Source organism: Ixodes scapularis, unplaced genomic scaffold (genome assembly GCF_016920785.2).
Source record: "Ixodes scapularis isolate PalLabHiFi unplaced genomic scaffold, ASM1692078v2 PGA_scaffold3__209_contigs__length_174095766, whole genome shotgun sequence".
In the NCBI taxonomy this organism is placed as follows: domain Eukaryota; kingdom Metazoa; phylum Arthropoda; class Arachnida; order Ixodida; family Ixodidae; genus Ixodes; species Ixodes scapularis.
This window is the reverse complement of record NW_024609868.1, coordinates 128,238,618-128,257,136: the sequence shown is the minus strand read 5'-3', so window position 1 is coordinate 128,257,136 and position 18,519 is coordinate 128,238,618. Positions and strand designations below refer to the sequence as shown.

Sequence of the window (18,519 nt, the reverse complement as noted above, 5' to 3'; positions counted from 1 at the left end):
CTGTACGTCGAATTGAAATTCTGAGGTGTATTATATGGGACAAAGGATGTAAAGAGTACACCTTTTGACACCCTTTTTCTTGAGAGTGTATGGTGCGCTAACACTCGGCCACCTGCCCCCCCCCCCCCCCCTCCCCCCCCCCCCCTTCTGTAAAAGGGTCTATACAGGACTGCTATGTCGAAATGCTCCTAGTTCTCGGAGCACGTGGGACGAAAACCGCAGTAAACCGTCACGAAAGGCAGTCGTACGCCCGCCATAATTAGCAGGCTTTTCTGCCTCTGAACTTGGCGGCGCGTTATGCTAAATTTAGCAAGCGGTATTGTCGTGGCAATATGACGTCACGTTGCACGCCACATGCACCTTTTCGTCACATGCCGTCACGGTGTCACATGACAATCCCCAAACACTCTGCACATCGTATGCCTTTATTGTGTCCGCGGACTGGGGTCAAGAAGATGCACGAATTGTTTTCAGAGGAGCTGGACTGCCCAAACCTGGGGACGCTGAAGCACGGCTACATCGAACACGACGGCTGTTGCGCTCCCGGCGACGTGGTGGAGTTCTTCTGTGACGAAGACTTCGAGCTGGAGGGCGCCGCTAGTGCCACCTGCCAGTACAACGGGTTCTGGAGTGAGCCGAAGCCCACCTGCAGGAGTGAGTGCATTATGGCCCTGTGGTCCACAACCTGCGGTCAAAGACGCCTTCACACTGCTTATACATCATTCCAAAGACACGGTCCGCAGACACGATGAGAAAATTATCTCTGGACACCCGTCACGCATGATCTATAACAGAGAGAGAGAGAAAGAAATCGCTGTTTAGTAAACATTGAGGTCAACCAGCGCCCGTTGCTGGTTCGATCTCAAGTTCGAAGCTCGCATGATTCGTAATACTGGCTGTTTCCGCGAAGACTTTAAAAAAATTATTAAAAATAGGGTAAGTAAAAAAAAAAAAAACACACACACAAAAAAAAAATTTAGTTTGGGGAACGAATTGCCAGTCACGGCGGATGTCAGAGATTGCGAAAACAGACGCACATACTAATGAGCAATGAAAATAACTAAGGTTTACTAAGAAACGTATTAATTAGTGAAGATAAACATATGGTTCGAATTAGAAACCCGATGAGCATCACCGAAAACCACTCAATCAAGTCATTTTAGAAAGATACTTGCATAAGAATGCAGAGTTCTGCCGCGTTCCGATAGAAAAAAAAAAAGCTTAGTTAGGACGTGTTTCTGGGTTTCGGTTTCCTATCGGAGCGCGTCTTTGCGTCAGCCGTCCTGCCCCCCGGTGGCCGAGGCGCGCAACGAACGTAAGCCATACTTCTTCCAGAGCCTGATTCCTCCTATCCTACGAGAGGGCCGAGGCGGCCGATTCGCTGCTCCGCCAAGTGGAGGCAAGACCGCTGACGCAAATAAGCGCTTCGATAAACCATCGGAAAAAAAAAAAGAAAAAAAAAAGATCAAAATAAGCGGTTTTTTTTTTCTCGTTTTTTTAACGCCTTATAATGCTGTATTTGTCCTATGTCACCCTTAAATAATTCGGTTCACTTGTTTCCGATGACGCTCAGAAAGCCTCGAATTTTAACGCATGATCAAGTTCTAATAATTCAAAAATATAATTGGCGAATTTTAGTGAATTATTCAGCTGACGAGTTCGTTTTTGCAGTGTCTGATGTCCGTTGTGGCTGGCACTTTGTTTCCAGACAGAGCGTCCCATTTCTGTTCTATTTCTTGCGTTCCAGAGAAACGGGTTGCGCGAACATTGGTTGCCATAGCAGCCGACTCATCGCAAGCAGCCACAAAGCCTAGTCCAGACATCTGCGCTTGAGTGGTATCGCTCACGCACACATGCGCCTGAACGCGTTTTAGCGCGGAACTGCGGCAGGAAGGGGTTGCATGCGCCACCGAGTGCGACTTAACTCAACCCATCCCCAACTTTCTTGGACAGCCAACCCTCGGCGACTGCACAAAAATGAGAATATCTACTGAACAACGACAAACATAGCAATGTTCCCCAGGAATATTTTAGACGATAGTCATAAGATATCAATAAACAGGAATTAAACTTTTGGACGCGTAGAGGTTTTATTCCACAACTCTACAAATTTTTTTTTTTTTTTTATTGTTTGGGTTAGATTCCCAGGATTGTAAATTTCTGCTTTTCTTGAAAAGAAGATAGCAATAATCCGGAGGGCTGTAACTACCTGGGTATCATATGGAACGCAAATCGACTAGAATGGTGATGCTTTCTCGAAAAGCTTTTATTCCGCAGAATGTCCCAGAAAGTTGGCCATGTTTCCACCGCGACGCCTTCCATTAGATCAATCAGAAACCGAGGAAAGAATGGGAGGTTCACGTGATTACCGGCGCCCGTCAGCGACGCGCGTCCGGTTCCTTATTCTTGCTTTTGCTTGTTTGGAAAGAAAGGGGGGGGGGGGGGGTTCACGGGACCAGCAGAATTTTTTCAAGGTAGCGATGGTTCAAGCTGGACAGAAACCGCGGAAGCCAGCGGAATTGTCGCAAGATCTGCCACTTTGACTCACATCGACGCGCGCCACGGTGCCGTGGAGTTTGCTCACTATTGGTGAGCCGGAAGCGACAATAGAGCGTTCCTATTGGCTTTTGACGTGCGATTGACTTCGTGTCAACGCAAGAGAGTGTGCAAGCATGGCGCAAACGCTCTGCGCAATGCTCCGCGTCCGCCTGCTGCAACTGAACGCATCGCGCCTTTCCACTGAGACGCGTCGAGCGGACCTTGTTGACGTTGGAAGTTGGAACCATATTTTCGTAAGTCATCGTGACAAAGCTGGTCACTCTCAAGCGTTGCATAGAAATATCCGCAATGAAAAGTTGCTTGAGTAAGGATGGTGCCTAGCGCCACACATTTCATACCTGCGAAGTGGCTCTGAGGTCATCTCACATAGATACAGCGAGGGTTGAACGGTCTGCCGGGGCTTCAAACATGTTAGAAAAAACGTATAAATCCTGGCATGTGTGGGGGATCGGTGGCCGAGTGGGCTAGCGCACACCAGCTCGGAGCACGTGTAGCTAAAGACTGAATTCCGGAAAGGGTCTACCCACCCCTATCCGTTTCGATCTGGATGAGCCACGGCCGGACTGGAAGCGCGCGCTCTCTTTCTCTTCTTACGGCCTTTGCAATCGCCCGGGAGTCAATGGCATTTTTTCTCCGTATGTAGTTCACTTGCTTGCCACCACGGGCGCAACCACCTCGCCCCACTTCACCCCATTCGGAGAGTCCCTTCGAGCTGCTTTGCGCTGGTGTTGGAGCTTCGTAGGTTGTTGTTTTGGCAACGGTTCTTCAGAATACTTTTGATTAACCACGCAAAGCAAGTCACGGACAGAAACGAAAAATCTGCTGGATATGTGCACAAGCCCTCGAGGGAGCACTTCAGGCTGTCATATGCACTGTGCGAAAATTGTACAAACTACTACACCCTCGTCTAGAGCAGCTGACCGACTTCATGTGTGGCCTATGAAATGATGATGCAGACGACGGCAATACATAAATTGGCCTGGTTACATTTCACGAGAGTGTACGAATTATTTATCATTTAAAGTTTCTCCACGTAGAAGGGTCCGTCTCCGCCTGTTCTTGAGCTGCAACAGAAGTCCTGGAGGTAAAGACGAGTATAGTTTTTCCGCAATTGCATTCGCTGTCTCTACTTACTACTTTTTACACCCGAATCTCTCGGAGATGTGCGTCAAATATTCACCGTTTTGGGCTCGCCAGAAGCGCATTAGATAGTGGCTGAAGGTCTAAACGTAAGCATCAGATGTCAAAGGCTATAAAAATCTCGGCCGCAAGTTGCGACAGCGCTGAGATACACTGTCAGACGCTTTCTGTGCAAACGACAAAGGGTAGCCCAGGGGTGAGGTGACAGCGCCCCCCGCGAATTGCGGCGGGAGGTGGCGATTGCCCCAATTGCAAAGGCCGTAAGAAGAGAAAGAGTGCGCGCGCTTCCGGTCCGGCCGTGGATGAGCATCCAGATGGCATGCGGTTGTGTATGACTACTGTGTGGTGCACGTTAAAGATCCCAGGCTAGCGGTTGTACCGCACTGGCTAAATTGCTCATGTACAGCTGAGACACCAGACGCCCACTGAGGCAGACTAACTTCCGGCTGTATAAACATACACAGAACAATTTGTTTGCTGGCATGGGTTATTCATGCGATGTTCACACGGGAAAGACATCGCGGGGGATTTCTCCACGGGGCGCGCATCACGCGAAGAAAACGCTGCGCGCTTTCGCGATGTGGCGCTGTGAGGTCAGCTCCGTGGCGGAGGGATGGAGGGATGCTCAACCCTTACAACCGATCACGGATTGGGCCAAGAATGACCGTTTCAACTCTATGTTTCAACGTGTGCCCCCGTAATGTCTCCGTGGCGTCGTAAGCGTTGCCCTCACCGCAATTTCCGTCCCCATGATTTTAACTTGCCACAGAAATGAAGCTATTTACGATTTATAAATGTAACTTGGGGAACATTTCAGACCGCCATGAAACACGCTAACGTGACTTGACAGCACTCAAAATTTCGCCAACTGCAAGAACAGCATTTTTTCTCTCTAGACAACTCAAGAAACCGCGAAATTTAGAGGCAAAACCGCTAAATTGGCAACGCTGATAACGCCGATTGACAAATCATGGCGTGGGAACATTTTAAGTGTGGTACATAGAACGTGTTTCTGACTGGTGTGTTTACCGCGTCTAAGAAACTGGTCCCTTGATTTCTACCTGACGACTTCACAGACGTGTCATGCTGTCGCCCACAGCACTCCTGGCGGTGTGAGCGCAGCCGTGGTAGATCTGCAAGACGCCTGTTCACTGCAGGTCGCTTTCCAGCTTGGCAGACTACGGAAGCTTCGGCAACCAGGAGTTGGGACGCTGCTACGACAGCGACGCTCGCGTTTGTCTTTGTTTTTTGGGGAACTTCTACGACCAGCCACTAGGATTGCGACATCCGGGAGCATAACAGTCAGGCTCTTCTGACGTCATTCATTGCCAATTGGGGACCACTTTGGATACTTGGGCAGAATGGGACGCTAAGCTCATCAGTTGGAGACGCGTTCAAGGCAGTGTGGTTATGAGCAACGCCCTGCGTTTCTGAAGCAGTCAGCGCGAGCAGGGGTGATTTCACGTGATTACTTATGTTTCGAAATCTGCTCAGATGCAGTGTCTTCCAGCTTGCTCGAGTAGTCGGGAATGTATAATACTTTTAAAATGATACCCAAATTGTTGCTGTCGACGCGCAGATTCTCGACGAAATTCGCTAACACCTAGAGCAGGGGTTCCTACTCAGTGAAGGTTGGGTACTCCAACGTCGCAACGATCCGCCTACGGTTGTGTTCGGAGGGCCAATCTGTTTTCTCGGGCATCGGCTGCTACGGATGTAGCCAACACTGCTCCCCTCGATCGCAGCAAACAGCCGCGTACTGATGTCCTCGAAGAGCCCATCTTTCCTCCCGAGTGTCCGCGCCGCGTCATCGGAAATTGGAAGCGTGCGAGAAGACCGTTTTCCTTTTCCGTAAAAGGAAACGTAAACCTAACGAGCGAACGAACGGAACGAAAGAGCACGGTGGGAACCGCGCCGCGGTGTCTCGAACCCAGTCCAGTTCAAACCCTGACCGACCAAACGAAAGACGGCCGCATGCAGCTGCAGGGAAATACATTCTAACGCATTTAATAACAAAAAGAGGATCGGCTGGTGGTTCATTTCCATACATAGCGCGAGCCGGCGTGTGAGTGAAGCGCACCGAGTGCGCTTCACTCACACGGGGATAGATGGCGCCCAAGTATGGGATCCCTTCCAAACCGACCGTTCCGGTTGTTTCTCCCAGCGGTGGTCCCACATTTCCTCGCTCACCGCTTCTTGTTGTACCCACGGTGGAAGAAACACATTTAGGTGCACGATGACTCTCTGTCCGACGCGGCGGCCACATTATGTTCCGCCAGTGGCGTCACACCTTGTGACGCCACTGGCGGAAGTTACAGAGTGCTGCAGCGCCTCTTTGGCGGCACCGATCTCTCTCGTAGTAGGATGGATTATGGATCGGGAGCCCTTCGGTAGCACCACCGGCGGCCAGTGCTTGACAGCAGGCAATGCACGCAAATCTATGGGATAAACGAACAAAAGTTGGAATATTGTAGCTGAACGCGTTGTTCAGAGAGTATTTTATGGCGTATTGCGATCATTATACCGGCTGTTTGGATATCCAGTCGGCATTTCTCCGGCGTTCGAACGCAGATTAATAAAAATAAAATGTGCCGGAGCACCACCGACTGTGCTGACGTCGCTTGCTTTAGTTCTGATTAAAAGGCAAGTTCAACAAATGAACGACACGCTCCGAGTTTTAGTTCGTCACAGAAGCCCTCTCTGCAGTTTAAAGCAACGGCTTGTACCAGACGTACTCTGTACAACCGTTTAAAACCGTACGCATGCCCCCAGTAAAGTCCTATTAACTTTTTGTCTGCTAAGCTCTGATGACTTCGAGATCACAAACGACTCCAAATTGATTCTCGACAACCCTTGTTTCATTGAACCGCGTCACAGTGTACGCCAAACAAAGTCGCAATCGGCCTCCAACCACAAACTATTTAAAATATTGGCAATATATTCTAACGCTTTTAATATATTCTCTCAGAATATTAACTATCATTCTCGAAAAACAGGATAAAAGTTTCCTCGTCCAGAACAACCTATAAAAATTGCAGTTTTCCCCGTTTCTCCCATGGATGCATTGGCTGGTGTCAAGTGATGGCTGCCAGTGGTGCAGCTCGACCACAGCGTGACAAGCCTCGAACTGCGATCTAGCCTACTTAATAGAGAACAGTGTTTCGTGGTCACGTCTTGCGTAAAGCGCTGAATGGACTTTATAATGTTACAAAGTACCGCCAAGCTGGTGCATGCCGGGGTGCACTTGAGCTAAAAATGGCGGATCGTCGCCGCCATTCTAGTTTTGTCGCGGCGGCGCGGCGCCGGCTCTTACCGTAGGCCAATAGGAGCGTGCTCGCAAACGGCGGCCCGTCACTGCAGCCACAGCAGGCCAATAGGAGCGTGAGCGTCTGGATGTGGGATATGCCATGAGCCAAAAATGGCGACGCGTAGCCAAGATCCAACAGAAGCTCCCGCGGCACGATCGAACCTGGATCAAAAGATGACGGTATACTTGAATAAGTCAGGATATCCGGCGCTTTAGTCTTGCGGACGCTAGAGCGTCCCCTCACCAAGAGAAACAGGCCTATAGGGAAAGTGGCAGACGCTGCTTATCAACACGCTGAGACGCGGCTTAGTTTAAGTATTGTGCCTGGAACGCGTTCCGACTAGTGTGCTTACTGAGTCCAAAAAAAAGCGGTCCCTCGATTTCCGCCATGGTGACGTCAACAAGTATCATGCTGTCTCCGGCCGCGATACTTTCGGCGTCACAACATTGGTGGTGGCTGGGGCAGACGCCTGGGGCGGCTTGCTATAGAACCGCATTTCAACTGAGACTGCGTGAAAGAAAGTACTGCAAAAACTGTTCCGGGGGGGGGGGGGGTATTAGCGTCTTGGAAACGCGGTTTGAGTCCCACTCAGCTCGTGCGCTGGCTTTGGTAGTGCACTGCCATAGCCTCCTTTATACTGACAAAGCCTGGCAGATGGCCACTAGAAGCGGTCACCAAAATGGAAAAGGTGGAGCGGCAGACAACGGATGAGAGGAGAGCCACGTGACTGGCGCCCCGCTGCGGCGAGACGCCGAAACACACTTCTCTAAGCGAACAAGTGTGTTTCAGGTCCTCGCCGCCTCGAAAGCTGTGCGCTGACGTCCAGGTTTCCCGAGAAATGGCTCTTTGATGCTCTGTGCTACCAGATCCTCGCGCTCCAAATCTGCGACCGAGCACTCTACGGTCCCGTCGTCAAACTGCCAGGCTTTGGGAGTATAGAGGAGGCTATAGCACTGCCAAAGCCAGCGCATGATGTGGCTTTGGCAGTGACTGGATGAAAGAAATCATGCTTTCTTTCTCACTGCTGTCTCTAGCGAGCCGTTCCTGTTCAGCTGCAGGTCGCACTTCAGCTTGTCAGTCCACGAAAGCTTCGGCCGCTAAGTTTCGTGACGCTGTGACGGGGGCGACACACACGTTCGCTCGTGCTGTTCGCCGGTATTTCCACGACCAACCGCTACGAACGCGACATTAGACAGCATGACAGTCAGGCTTTTGAGATAACATTTGCTGCCACTTGGGAACCATTTTCGATACCTGGGAAGAAAGGGACGCTAAACTTGACAGTCGGAGACTCGTTCCAGCCACTGTACCGGAAGTGAAATGGCGTTTCGTAAAAACGCCGTACATACAAACGTCGATACGCTTAAAGCAAGTCACGGAGAAGCCCCGAATTTTATTTCAGATCCCTCTTATCAAACTCTCCTTTCACGACCGCAAATGCAAAAAAAGAAAAAAAAAAAAAGAAAAGAAGAAGAACAGTCAACGCGCGGGGTGGACGGAGTAATAAAAAAATGTCAGGTGTCTCCCACGGAATCATAGCGTCCAATGTGACAAAACCACTGACCCTCCATGGTCGGAAGGCCGCTTTCCTGCACCTTAAGTGAGCCAATGGCTGTCATATACAGGGAAGGCTCGGCGAATTGAGGTGCTGCAAATATGCCAAGACCTAACAAAATCAGTCTGCGTCGGGGCACTGAGCACGGCGTTTCACCGTGCTCAACGTCACTGCGCAGACCGTCTTTTTAGGTCTAAACATATTTGCAGCGATTGGTTCTCCGAAGTGCTTTGTGGCAGAGTAGGCGCCCCAGAGTTGTTAGATTGACTGGTACGATCCAAATTTGAAACAGGAGAAGCGGCTATGGGCAACGACAACTGAAGGAACGCTGGTTGTGGCGATGACGTTACAGGCCGATCTACAACCTCGGTTTTCTGCAAAGAAGATGATCCTCTTGGTTCTCGTCTTTCCTAAGCTGCGAAAAAAACCAAGTTGGGGCAAGGTTAAAAAAAAAAAAAGAGTGGATATAGGAAAGCAGCAGCGGCGAAAAGTGGAAAGAGCGAAGTGTAGGTCGGTCTTTAAGATTGCTCTGAAAAAACAAAATCGTTAATACTACTATTTATACGCTTGACCAAACTTGCATGAACTATAGACGTGTGCAGGTACGGCCCCTGGGCGCCGCCATCTTGCTGGTGTTGTGGGTAGATCGTGTGACAGCCAAGCATTGCTGAGGCGTACCCAGGGTCTGCAGACCGGCGCCCAAACAAAGCGGTTTCCATCCACGGTTGCCAGACTAGCTTTTGAAGTGCGACTGCTTGCAAACGTCTATATATATCAGTTTCTCGTTTTGCCTTCATGACCTTGAAGAATTATGGTTTTACGAATATATTTGAATGGATTAAAGTCTTTGGGAAGGTTGCCTTGCTGCTTGCCGAACCTAGAGGAATGATGCAAAGCAAGGTTTTTGAAAAACAAGTGGCTACATTTAATATTGGAAGGACGGGACGATTAGGTGCACACCGAAAAGTTCGAAGTGCGGCTGTCCATGACCGGCCTCGACCCAGGAGACCTTTTAAGCACTTGTGACGTTCTTCTTCTACTTTCGGGGTTCGAGGCAACGCACCCGTTGTACGGCGCGCGCGTCGAGCCGTCGTTCGTCTCCCCGGCGCAGAGCGTGGTGGCGGGTTACGGCGGCGGCGACTGGATAGTGGCGCCCTAGGGGTGCCTCCCACAAGTTATACGTTTTCATTTTTATCTGAACACACGGTTTTCTAGACATGACACGTACGCGCCAGAAAACGATTACATAACTATTCTATCGTTCGTAAAGTCATAGTGTTTTTGGTAAGGGGTGTATTCAGTACAAAGTGTAACAGATGTGGCAGTCCTAAAGCCGAGGTCGCATTGCTAGTGCATCGAGAAAAAGACAGTCTGCAGACGCTGTCTGCGTGTTCCTTTCTTTGTACGACGCTTCTGTCACATTGGCCATCTCTCTGCAGATATGCTCGAAGCATGCACATGTGTCAAGCTTAGCAAACATGCTTCGAACATGGTTGAGGCTTGTCCGGAGGTAATTTGTCATCATGTCTGCAGCGAATACCGTGTTGTTCGCATGATGTATGAGCAGTTTAACCATTTAAGGCATCGAGGTAGGAAGCTTCAGGAGGCGACATGACGCCACCGGAGGTGAAGCCGGAACGGCTTCCGGTTCCGAGGGGCACGTTTCCAACGAGGACCATAAACGAACAAAACCAAAAGACTTTATTGGACGGGAAGAACACCCTCGGTCACTCATGGGGGCGTTCTCAACGACCGCGACGTTCCGGCTTCATTCGGGATTTTCTCGTTTGACTGGCTGGGGCCGGTAGTATGTCGCGTCCTCCTCTCCCTACGTCCGCGGTTTAAGTGCATCTGTTTGAGGGCAGCTTTCCTTTACTCAGGCATCTTCTGTCCGGATCCTGGGGTGTCTGCAAAAGGCAACAAGCTGGCAGTTCTGGCGAACGAAGTCTACGAGGGCCGCTGCTGTCCTCGGGAAACACTGATGCTCTTCGAATGCCATGAGGGCTACGATTTGATTGGAGAGCAAATCTTAAGGTGCGGCGCCGACTCCCTCTGGTCATCGCCGCGACCACTGTGCAAACGTGAGTTACGTTCTCAAGCTCTTTTCTGAACATAGTCACTTCGCAAAATGCTTTGCGATGACACCGCACTCGGTTTCGTCCGAAGTCAGAGCTCAGCCGAGGTTAGACCACACACGAACACATGGGTGCAGATAGCTCAGGAAACTGAGAGCGTGGCGGATCGCGAGCATCTTGTTACCGCTCCTACTCGCCAGTGTGATTACAACGTAAGCCAATAAGAACGCTGCAGATTGACTCACGAACCAAAAACAAGGCACGCCCTGCTCGTCTGAAGTTAACAGTGACTATCGGATTTACTCGAGTAATAGCCGCACTGTTTTGAAGAAACCTGTGGGTTCGCGTTTCCGCGGAGCACGCAGACTGCCAATCACCACGATCAACAGCATGATTACAGCTGTTTACAGGACAAAGATAACGTCTTCATGCAAAGATACCATCCGTGAAGATTCATTTGTATGGAGAATCGTGCTATGTTATTCGCTATTCGCTAATTCGCTTTGTTATTTATGCGCAACATAATGACTGGCTGTGTATGTGTTCCGTGGGAACGTAGACGCAAGGGCCTTGTTTATAAATAGTGCGGCTATCATTTCGAGTAAATACGGTATACACACAAACTAAAAGCGAATGTCGCAGTGTGCTCCGTGTGCCTGATTAAATTTGCTGGAGACGCTGCACGCAAAACGAACGACGATCGCTGTGATATTGCGCTTTTGACACTGTTTGATTGGCCCATCGGCACGTAACGTCGGTTACGCTTTGACTCAAGGGGAAACGAGATATTGGTGATGCGCTTTGGTTTGACGGCTTGTATAAAATTATTTAGGAACTATAATTATGCTGACAACTTAGAGAAAAAAAAAACCAGGGCGAGACCTATCACGATCACGTACACCTTGCTTCGCGCGATTCGTTTTTCAGTGTCCTTATCGGTCAATGCCGCATACCTATCCGGACGGCAAGTTCGTCTGCTTCTTTCGCAGGGGGTTGCTGTGACTTTAGAACGCCGCGCTCTGACTGGCTCTGACTGGAAGGATAGTGGGTAGACCTGAAAGCAGCTTTTTTTGAGGTCTACCCACCATCCTTCAATCAGAGCCAATCGCAGCTCAGCGCTCCGACGTCACCAGGACCCCCAACTAAAAAAGCAGACGAACTTGCGCACCGCATAGGCTACGAAGCGAGGAAAGTCGGGGCTCGCCATGCCCTGCGTTCCATAAACTGCCAGAGGCTGTAGCTGCGCATACAATAACGTCGTTACACAGTAGGAAGGTGGCGCCACTGTACAACAATTGTCGACAAAATGAACTCGCAAGAAAGCATCGTGGGTCAAGGTAGCGGATTTTTCCGGCCATGTGCTAATTGTGGTATGCAAGATTTGACGGGGCAAGTTTCCATACTCCCAGACAGTACCGTATTTGCTCGAGTAATAGTCGCACTTTTAATAAATAAGGCACGCGGGTCTGATTTGCCGCAATGTACGGGCCGCGGGGATAGCTAACCACCGCAATCGTCGAAAAAATGGGAGCGATTTATTTGCTATCTGCTCAGATCGCATTTTTACGGATTTTACGTTTAAGCAACGCATTTTTAGGGATACTGAAATTCAAAGAACCTGAAACTTACGGTGGAGAGAATAGAGAGGTGAAGACGTATTCCACCGGCAAGGAAGTATACGCTAGCGACGTGACGTCAGTATAGTTTCCCCGATGTCGCGCATGCGCAGTGATTAAAACAAATTTGATAAAAATGACGGTCCGCGTCATCGTTATCCTTTGCCGGCACCAGGAGGATGTCGGTGTTGAGGTCGGTAGCATGGTTCCTTGGATACGGAGAGTGTGGGACACCCTACCCTTTTTTACATAAAAAAAGCAAGTTGTGCGCATTGTTCATACACCGCACGAAGTAGTTCTTACGATATTTGGTTGTCGCAGAAAGTAGTAATTCTTTTGGAGTTTGAAACGTGTACGTCTTGACAGCATAGCATGGATCCAATCTAAAATGTACCTACATATATCGTAATTCTTCACGTAAAGGGGAAAAATTAGTAAGGGTCCGCGTGGAGCCGGACCTTTTTTTGCTACGGTTCTTGAGGTAAAGACGGTGATAGATGGAGCCAGAACGGAAGTTGTGCTTCCCGGGGTGGGGTGGTCCACCCCGTGCAGCTAACGGATGAGGAAGTGGTTAAGACGGTAGAGTTGGGATAGCATATGGGGATGACTGCGCTCGGGGACAGGCTCCGTATAGTGGAGGGTCATCAAGGTTCCCCGCGCCGGACGCCTGACAGGATGCGTAGCCGCGACGTTGTTCAACGCGGTGTTCAATGTGGCGTTGAAAAGGGTGATTGTTGGGGCCAGTATGAGAAGGGAAGAGTTACGATTACAAGGTGGTTGAGAGGAAGCTATAGTAAGCCTACTGACCTTTCCGCCTTGCCTGTGGATTACGTGGATTGCTCTCCATGGCTCGTTTACACGCTTCAATCATGGCCTTCTCTGGTGCTGGCTGTCTGGCAGAAGCATTGCAATACATTCTTTAACAATTTTCACCTGCACTCTTCTCTTCGATATAAGCTCACAAATGGTGCCAATACAAATGAACTTTTGGGAATGCAATACAAAAAAAAAAAAACTTTCATTTATTCGAAATTTGCCGATGCTGGGTCAAAACTGCGAATCAGCAAATTAGCTTCAAGTGGGGTATTTATTCAACGTGAGGAGCACTGTAGTGATTACGTGACTGCCCGCCGCCGTAATGTTGTGCATATCAAAGCCAGCAGTGTCGTAAATTGAAGTCCACATTCCATGGGTTCTACAGGGAGGGCAGTGCGCCTCTTTAGGATGGTCGGCCTCCAGCACGCCGTCCCTGCCTTCCGCCGTGCTTTGCCTGCGTGTGCATGCTCGAAGCTCACAAAGCTCCAGAGTGTAATGGAAGGTAGTAAGCTCGTGCTGAAAGGGGTATAACGGAAAGACCTCTCGGCTGTTCGAACCCTATCGATGGCTATTGCAGACACGGCCACGGACCTTGTTCCCTTTTAAAGGGATACTATAACGATATTCCGGCGCTTATTTCTTGGTCTATACGTTTTCAAGGGTGCAGTGTCACATCGGCCACACCAGTCTCTTGTTGAAAAAGAGAAAATATAATTTTAAAACGAATTAAACGATCAGCAAAGGGCAGCTAGTGTATGTCGCTAAAGCCTGGTTTGTAATGCCCGTCTAGGAACCTTTCCAAGCAATAAGGATGCTTGTCTCACCTGGGACTATACATGCCTTGAACCTGACGCCATCCCACCAGCTCTACGGCCACCACGAGAGATGAGGGGAAGGAGGAACTCGCCTCTCACAGGAACTCTCTTTTGTGTGTCCCAGACGTCGCTACTGTCCATCTACAAGATTCTGGAACATTAACCCGTCACTCAAAATTCTCACAGAAGCAGCTTTGCGGTTATAGTTGCGGTGGCCCGATCGCTGGCATACTTCGGACGCTTCGGCAGCTGGAACGGCTATGGCATCCTGTAGACGTCAGCCTCGCCGCAGCTTTGCTCATTCCGAGACTAACTACGTTGCGATTGCGCCTAATGTCACATGCTCTGCGCTGGCTACAGCCCTAGCCCTTGCCCGGTTGGGCCGTTCATAACAAAAAATACAACCATCAAGCTCCAAGAAGAAACGTGCGATTGTCATTTACGGGTATTGTGGATCATTTCAGACTATTTCTGAACAAGACAGGCATATTTCCAATTTCGTTGAAGCATTCTTTTATGTGTAATATTGTCACTGACAGGATAAAAAGGGCTGGGAGGTCTTTCAATTGTCCCACCGCCAGCACGAACTTCTCTTTTAAAAACACTCCGGTGTCTCGTGAGCTTCGACCTTGCACACGCAGCCAAAGCAGAATGGAAAGCAATTTGAGTCGTCATAGACTAGATTTGAGTTGTTATAGACGGATAGACTTAAAGAAACACAAAGTACCGAACTGTAGAAGAGTCATCAATAAACAACTCACTCCTGCCCTTCAACAGCGGCCATTGCCTGCGAGGGATTCCTAGTGGACCACGGTACAGTGTCTGGAGCCAAATCGGAAGGGGACTACTACGGCCTGGGGGACGACGTGTTCGTTTCTTGCGACGACGGCTACCGAGTCGAGGGCTCTGACATCCTGTTCTGCGAGGAAAATGGTGAATGGGACGCAGACCCCCCACAGTGCGTCGGTAAGTGCGCACTGTTGCCAGTCAATGTGCACCACGAGACACAGTTCGTGCGAACATAACATCGGCGCTTTCTGGGGTATTCCTCATAACGGGTTATGGATAAAATAAAACCAAATGTTAGCGCTTATATTGGTACCCATTACGAGCACATTTAGCCGTGCTATTAGTTTACATGACCGTTTGGCACTAATAAAAGAAAAAAATAAACTGGAGCTATGTTGGGTAAGTGGCTTCTTTGAATGGACTGCAACCTTAGCGAAGCCAAACTTTCACCGAAGGAAAATTTTGGAGGTGCATTTAACCTTCGCATAAAGAACTCGCTGAACAAGTGTAGCAGGATGAAACTCGCGGAGGGCGTTAAAGTAATCTGTAATAAATATCCCGCCCCTAGAATTCGTATTATTTTCTGAAGTTTCCACTGTGCGTGTGTAGCCAGCAGCAGCAGGCAGGAGTCCGAAATTTTCAATGGCTCACCGGAGAAAAGCTCACCGGAGAAAAGCTCACCGGAGATAAGCTCACCGGAGAAAAGCTCACCGCAAAACAGGCAGATTCGGAGAAAAGCTCACCGGCCTTTGAGCGGATGCGGAGAAAAGCTCACCGATTTTTTGTTTTTAACTTGGCGGATTCTGCGTCAAACGTGGCAATTTAACACAATTCGCATTCGTCACTTCATTAAAAATACGTAATATTTTTTTGCAATACTCTTGAAGTTCATTGTAAATATTTACTAATTCCTCAGAAATTAGTAATAAACCATTTTGTATATTATTGAAGCCGCAAGGGGGGGGGGGGGGGTGTGTAAAATCAGAACATCGTACATTAGTAAAAAAGACAACAATTTATCGACAGCTGACAGTGCGCAGTCGGTAGCTCTGTCAGATAAAAATACTTTTTTTTTGCGAGCTAATATGAATAGCGGTGTGCGAACCGTTTCAGCTCCAAGTATTGTGTAATGCCTAATAGATAAGTAGGGGTTTGTTGATGTAATCTGTGTCGGCTACGCTGTTTTATTTCTGTTAATTTGACTAACAAACCTTTAGTTGCGAGAACAGCTGCGTCCTGTCGTGTTTGTTGTCTTCACACCGTCGTCGTCGTTTGAGCGGTTTTCATCATGTATAACGTTTACCAACTCGCCCGATTCACTTACTTACAGAAGACTACTTCTTATATAGGTCACGAGTAACAACGGTGCCAGTGTGCAGCTCTGAAGGTCATGAGTGGCTCGCCGTAGAAGGGCACTATCACACAAAGGCAACGTATGGAAACATCAACACGAACGGCTAGAAAACGTGCATGTCCGTGGAAGAAAGAAGCCTCGGTATCCTACTTACTGATTTATCCTGTTTTAAAAGGTTAACAAAAGCTTCAAAGATAATTTCAGGCACCGCGTTGTTGCGCATGCACTTTCGGTTTTTCGGCATTTACAGTTTTGATTTTTAGGTTTTAAGCAGATATTATTAAGTGTTCGAACATATTGCTGTTCTTCAGGTTCATTAAGTTTTCAGTTAGGCCGTTAGGCTTTCGTCTCCAAGAGAGTAAGCCACAAAAACACTCGCCCGCAATTATTAATTTGAGAGCAATATAGCCAATAAGCTTAACAAATATTACAAAAAATGGAGTTTTCTTTTCTACAAAGCTTACGAATTTCATTAACAATAAATTGATATACTTATGTTACGCATGATCCAACAGCCTCCATATAAAAAAAAGAAGAAAAAATTAAAGCCGTTTACAGCTCTCTGTAACGTCGAATTAGAGCGCAGCTCTTGAGGAGGAGGAGGGAAGGGTACTGGGGGGGGGGTGGGTCAGTTGACCTCGGAAAGGGAGGGTCACTTGATCTAGGGGGAAGGGGGGGTCACGTGACCGGGGGGTTACGTGACCGGGGGTCACGTGACGATGACGTCATCAGTGATGATGACGTCATCAGTGACGTCACTGATGACGTCATCGGCATCAGCATCGTCATCGTCATTATCATTGATGACGTCACTGATGACGTCATCGTCACGTGACCGCCCCTGGTCACGTGACCCGCCCCCCCTAGGTCCTCTCGAAGGAACCCGAGGTCCTCCCGAGGTCCTCCCGAAGGAACCCGAGGTCCTTCCGAGGTCCTCCCGAAGGAACCCGAGGTCCTTCCGAGGTCCTCCCGAAGAAACCCGAGGTCCTCCCGAAGGAACCCGAGGTCCTCCCGAAGGAACCCAAGGTCTTCCGAGGTCCTCCCGAAGGAACCCAAGGTCTTCCGAGGTCCTCCCGAAGGAACCCGAGGTCCTTGGGGGTCACGTGACCTTGGGGGTCTCGTGACCTTGGGGGGGTCACGTGACTTCGCGGTTACGCCGACGCCAACGGCGACGGCGACGCCGACGCCGCTCAAGCCGGAAACGGGCGGCTAAGAGCTGCACTCTAAAAATCGATGAGCTTTTCTCCGCATACGCTCAATGGCCGGTGAGCTTTTCTCTGGATCCGTCGGTTTTGCGGTGAGCTTTTCTCCGGTGAGCTTATCTCCGGTGAGCTTTTCTCCGGTGAGCTTTTCTCCGGTGAGCTTTTTTCCGGTGAGCTTTTCTCCAGGATTCGTTCCGCTGTCGGATGCAGCAACGAAGGCGAGCGTTCTCGCGCTTCTAAGTTTTTCCAGGTTTCCCTCTGCTAGACTGCACACGTCGAAGCGTCAGCTGTGGATTAGGGTGACCCGGCGCGACATTGCGGACGGTTGGACATTGCAGCCCGCCAAAGCACTTCTGCGTTTGAAGTAGCAACTTCAAGGCGTCTTTTTTTAAAAATAGTGTGTAGATACAAGTTACCTGATTGATTAGGTATGCTGATGTGTTTTTTTAATGTCCCACGCAGAGGGAGCGCGTTAGCCGGTGTTCGAGTTTCGGTGATGAGTTTGGCTTGAGCTTGTTCTTGCTTCCTATGTGACATTCTCGCGCTGCTACGCAAGGTAGGTTTCGGTTTCTTAACAGAGTGCATCTCCGCGCCGGAAATCCCGCGGCCTGTGGCCAGAACACGCGAGGTATACGTTCGCCACCACGTATCGCACGTAGAGACGACTATAGATAAGAAAGCCCCCGGACTGGCCAGATGAGGTTTGCCTTTGTGACGTCGGTGCTAGCAAGAAGACGAACTTTTACGTGCAATGCGTAGCGGCGCAGGCAGGTTGCGCGTTTTGGCTGCACCGGGTGAAATTGCTAGCGCGGAGACGCGTTCCGATAAGAAACCGAGACCTAGAAACGCGGCCAAATTGACCTATTGCTGTATTATCCAAGCATCAAGGAGAATTGGGGGTTGGTGTTCCACGCAACACACGCGCACGCCTTCTCCGTTTAAAAAAATCGAAGTAAATAATCAAAATAAAGCATTGACGAACGCGTGCAAGATGCCATTTGTTTTAGGTATTTGCTTTAGAAAAGTTACTACTGCTGACGCCAGCACGTGCGGCGCGTGGAACACCAATCCCTGCATTCTACTTGATGCTTGGGTAATATAGCAATGGGCTTCCTGCGCTGCCTATAGGTATGGTGCCTGGATCGCGTCTTTGACTGGTGTGTTTAGCGTCCTATCCCGCCCATACATCAAAAGTGGTCCCGATGTGGCAACAAATGAGGCGAGTGTCATGCTGTTGCCTGTCGCGATCCTGGCGGTTGGCCGTAGAAATGCTGGCGAAAAGCACGAGCG

The 18,519-nt window shown here is 49.4% G+C and overlaps 1 protein-coding gene across 1 annotated transcript in view; it reads left to right on the top strand.

Annotated features, from left to right (window-relative positions):
* The window catches only part of LOC115324315 (complement factor B), a 145,355-nt gene that overhangs the window by 50,764 nt on the left and 76,072 nt on the right, over positions 1–18,519 (top strand). The window contains exons 4-6 of the mRNA XM_040206040.2: positions 475–654; positions 10,443–10,643; positions 14,662–14,850. Coding sequence (XP_040061974.1) covers positions 475–654; positions 10,443–10,643; positions 14,662–14,850 — 570 coding nt within the window. The remainder of the gene's footprint in view (positions 1–474; positions 655–10,442; positions 10,644–14,661; positions 14,851–18,519) is intronic.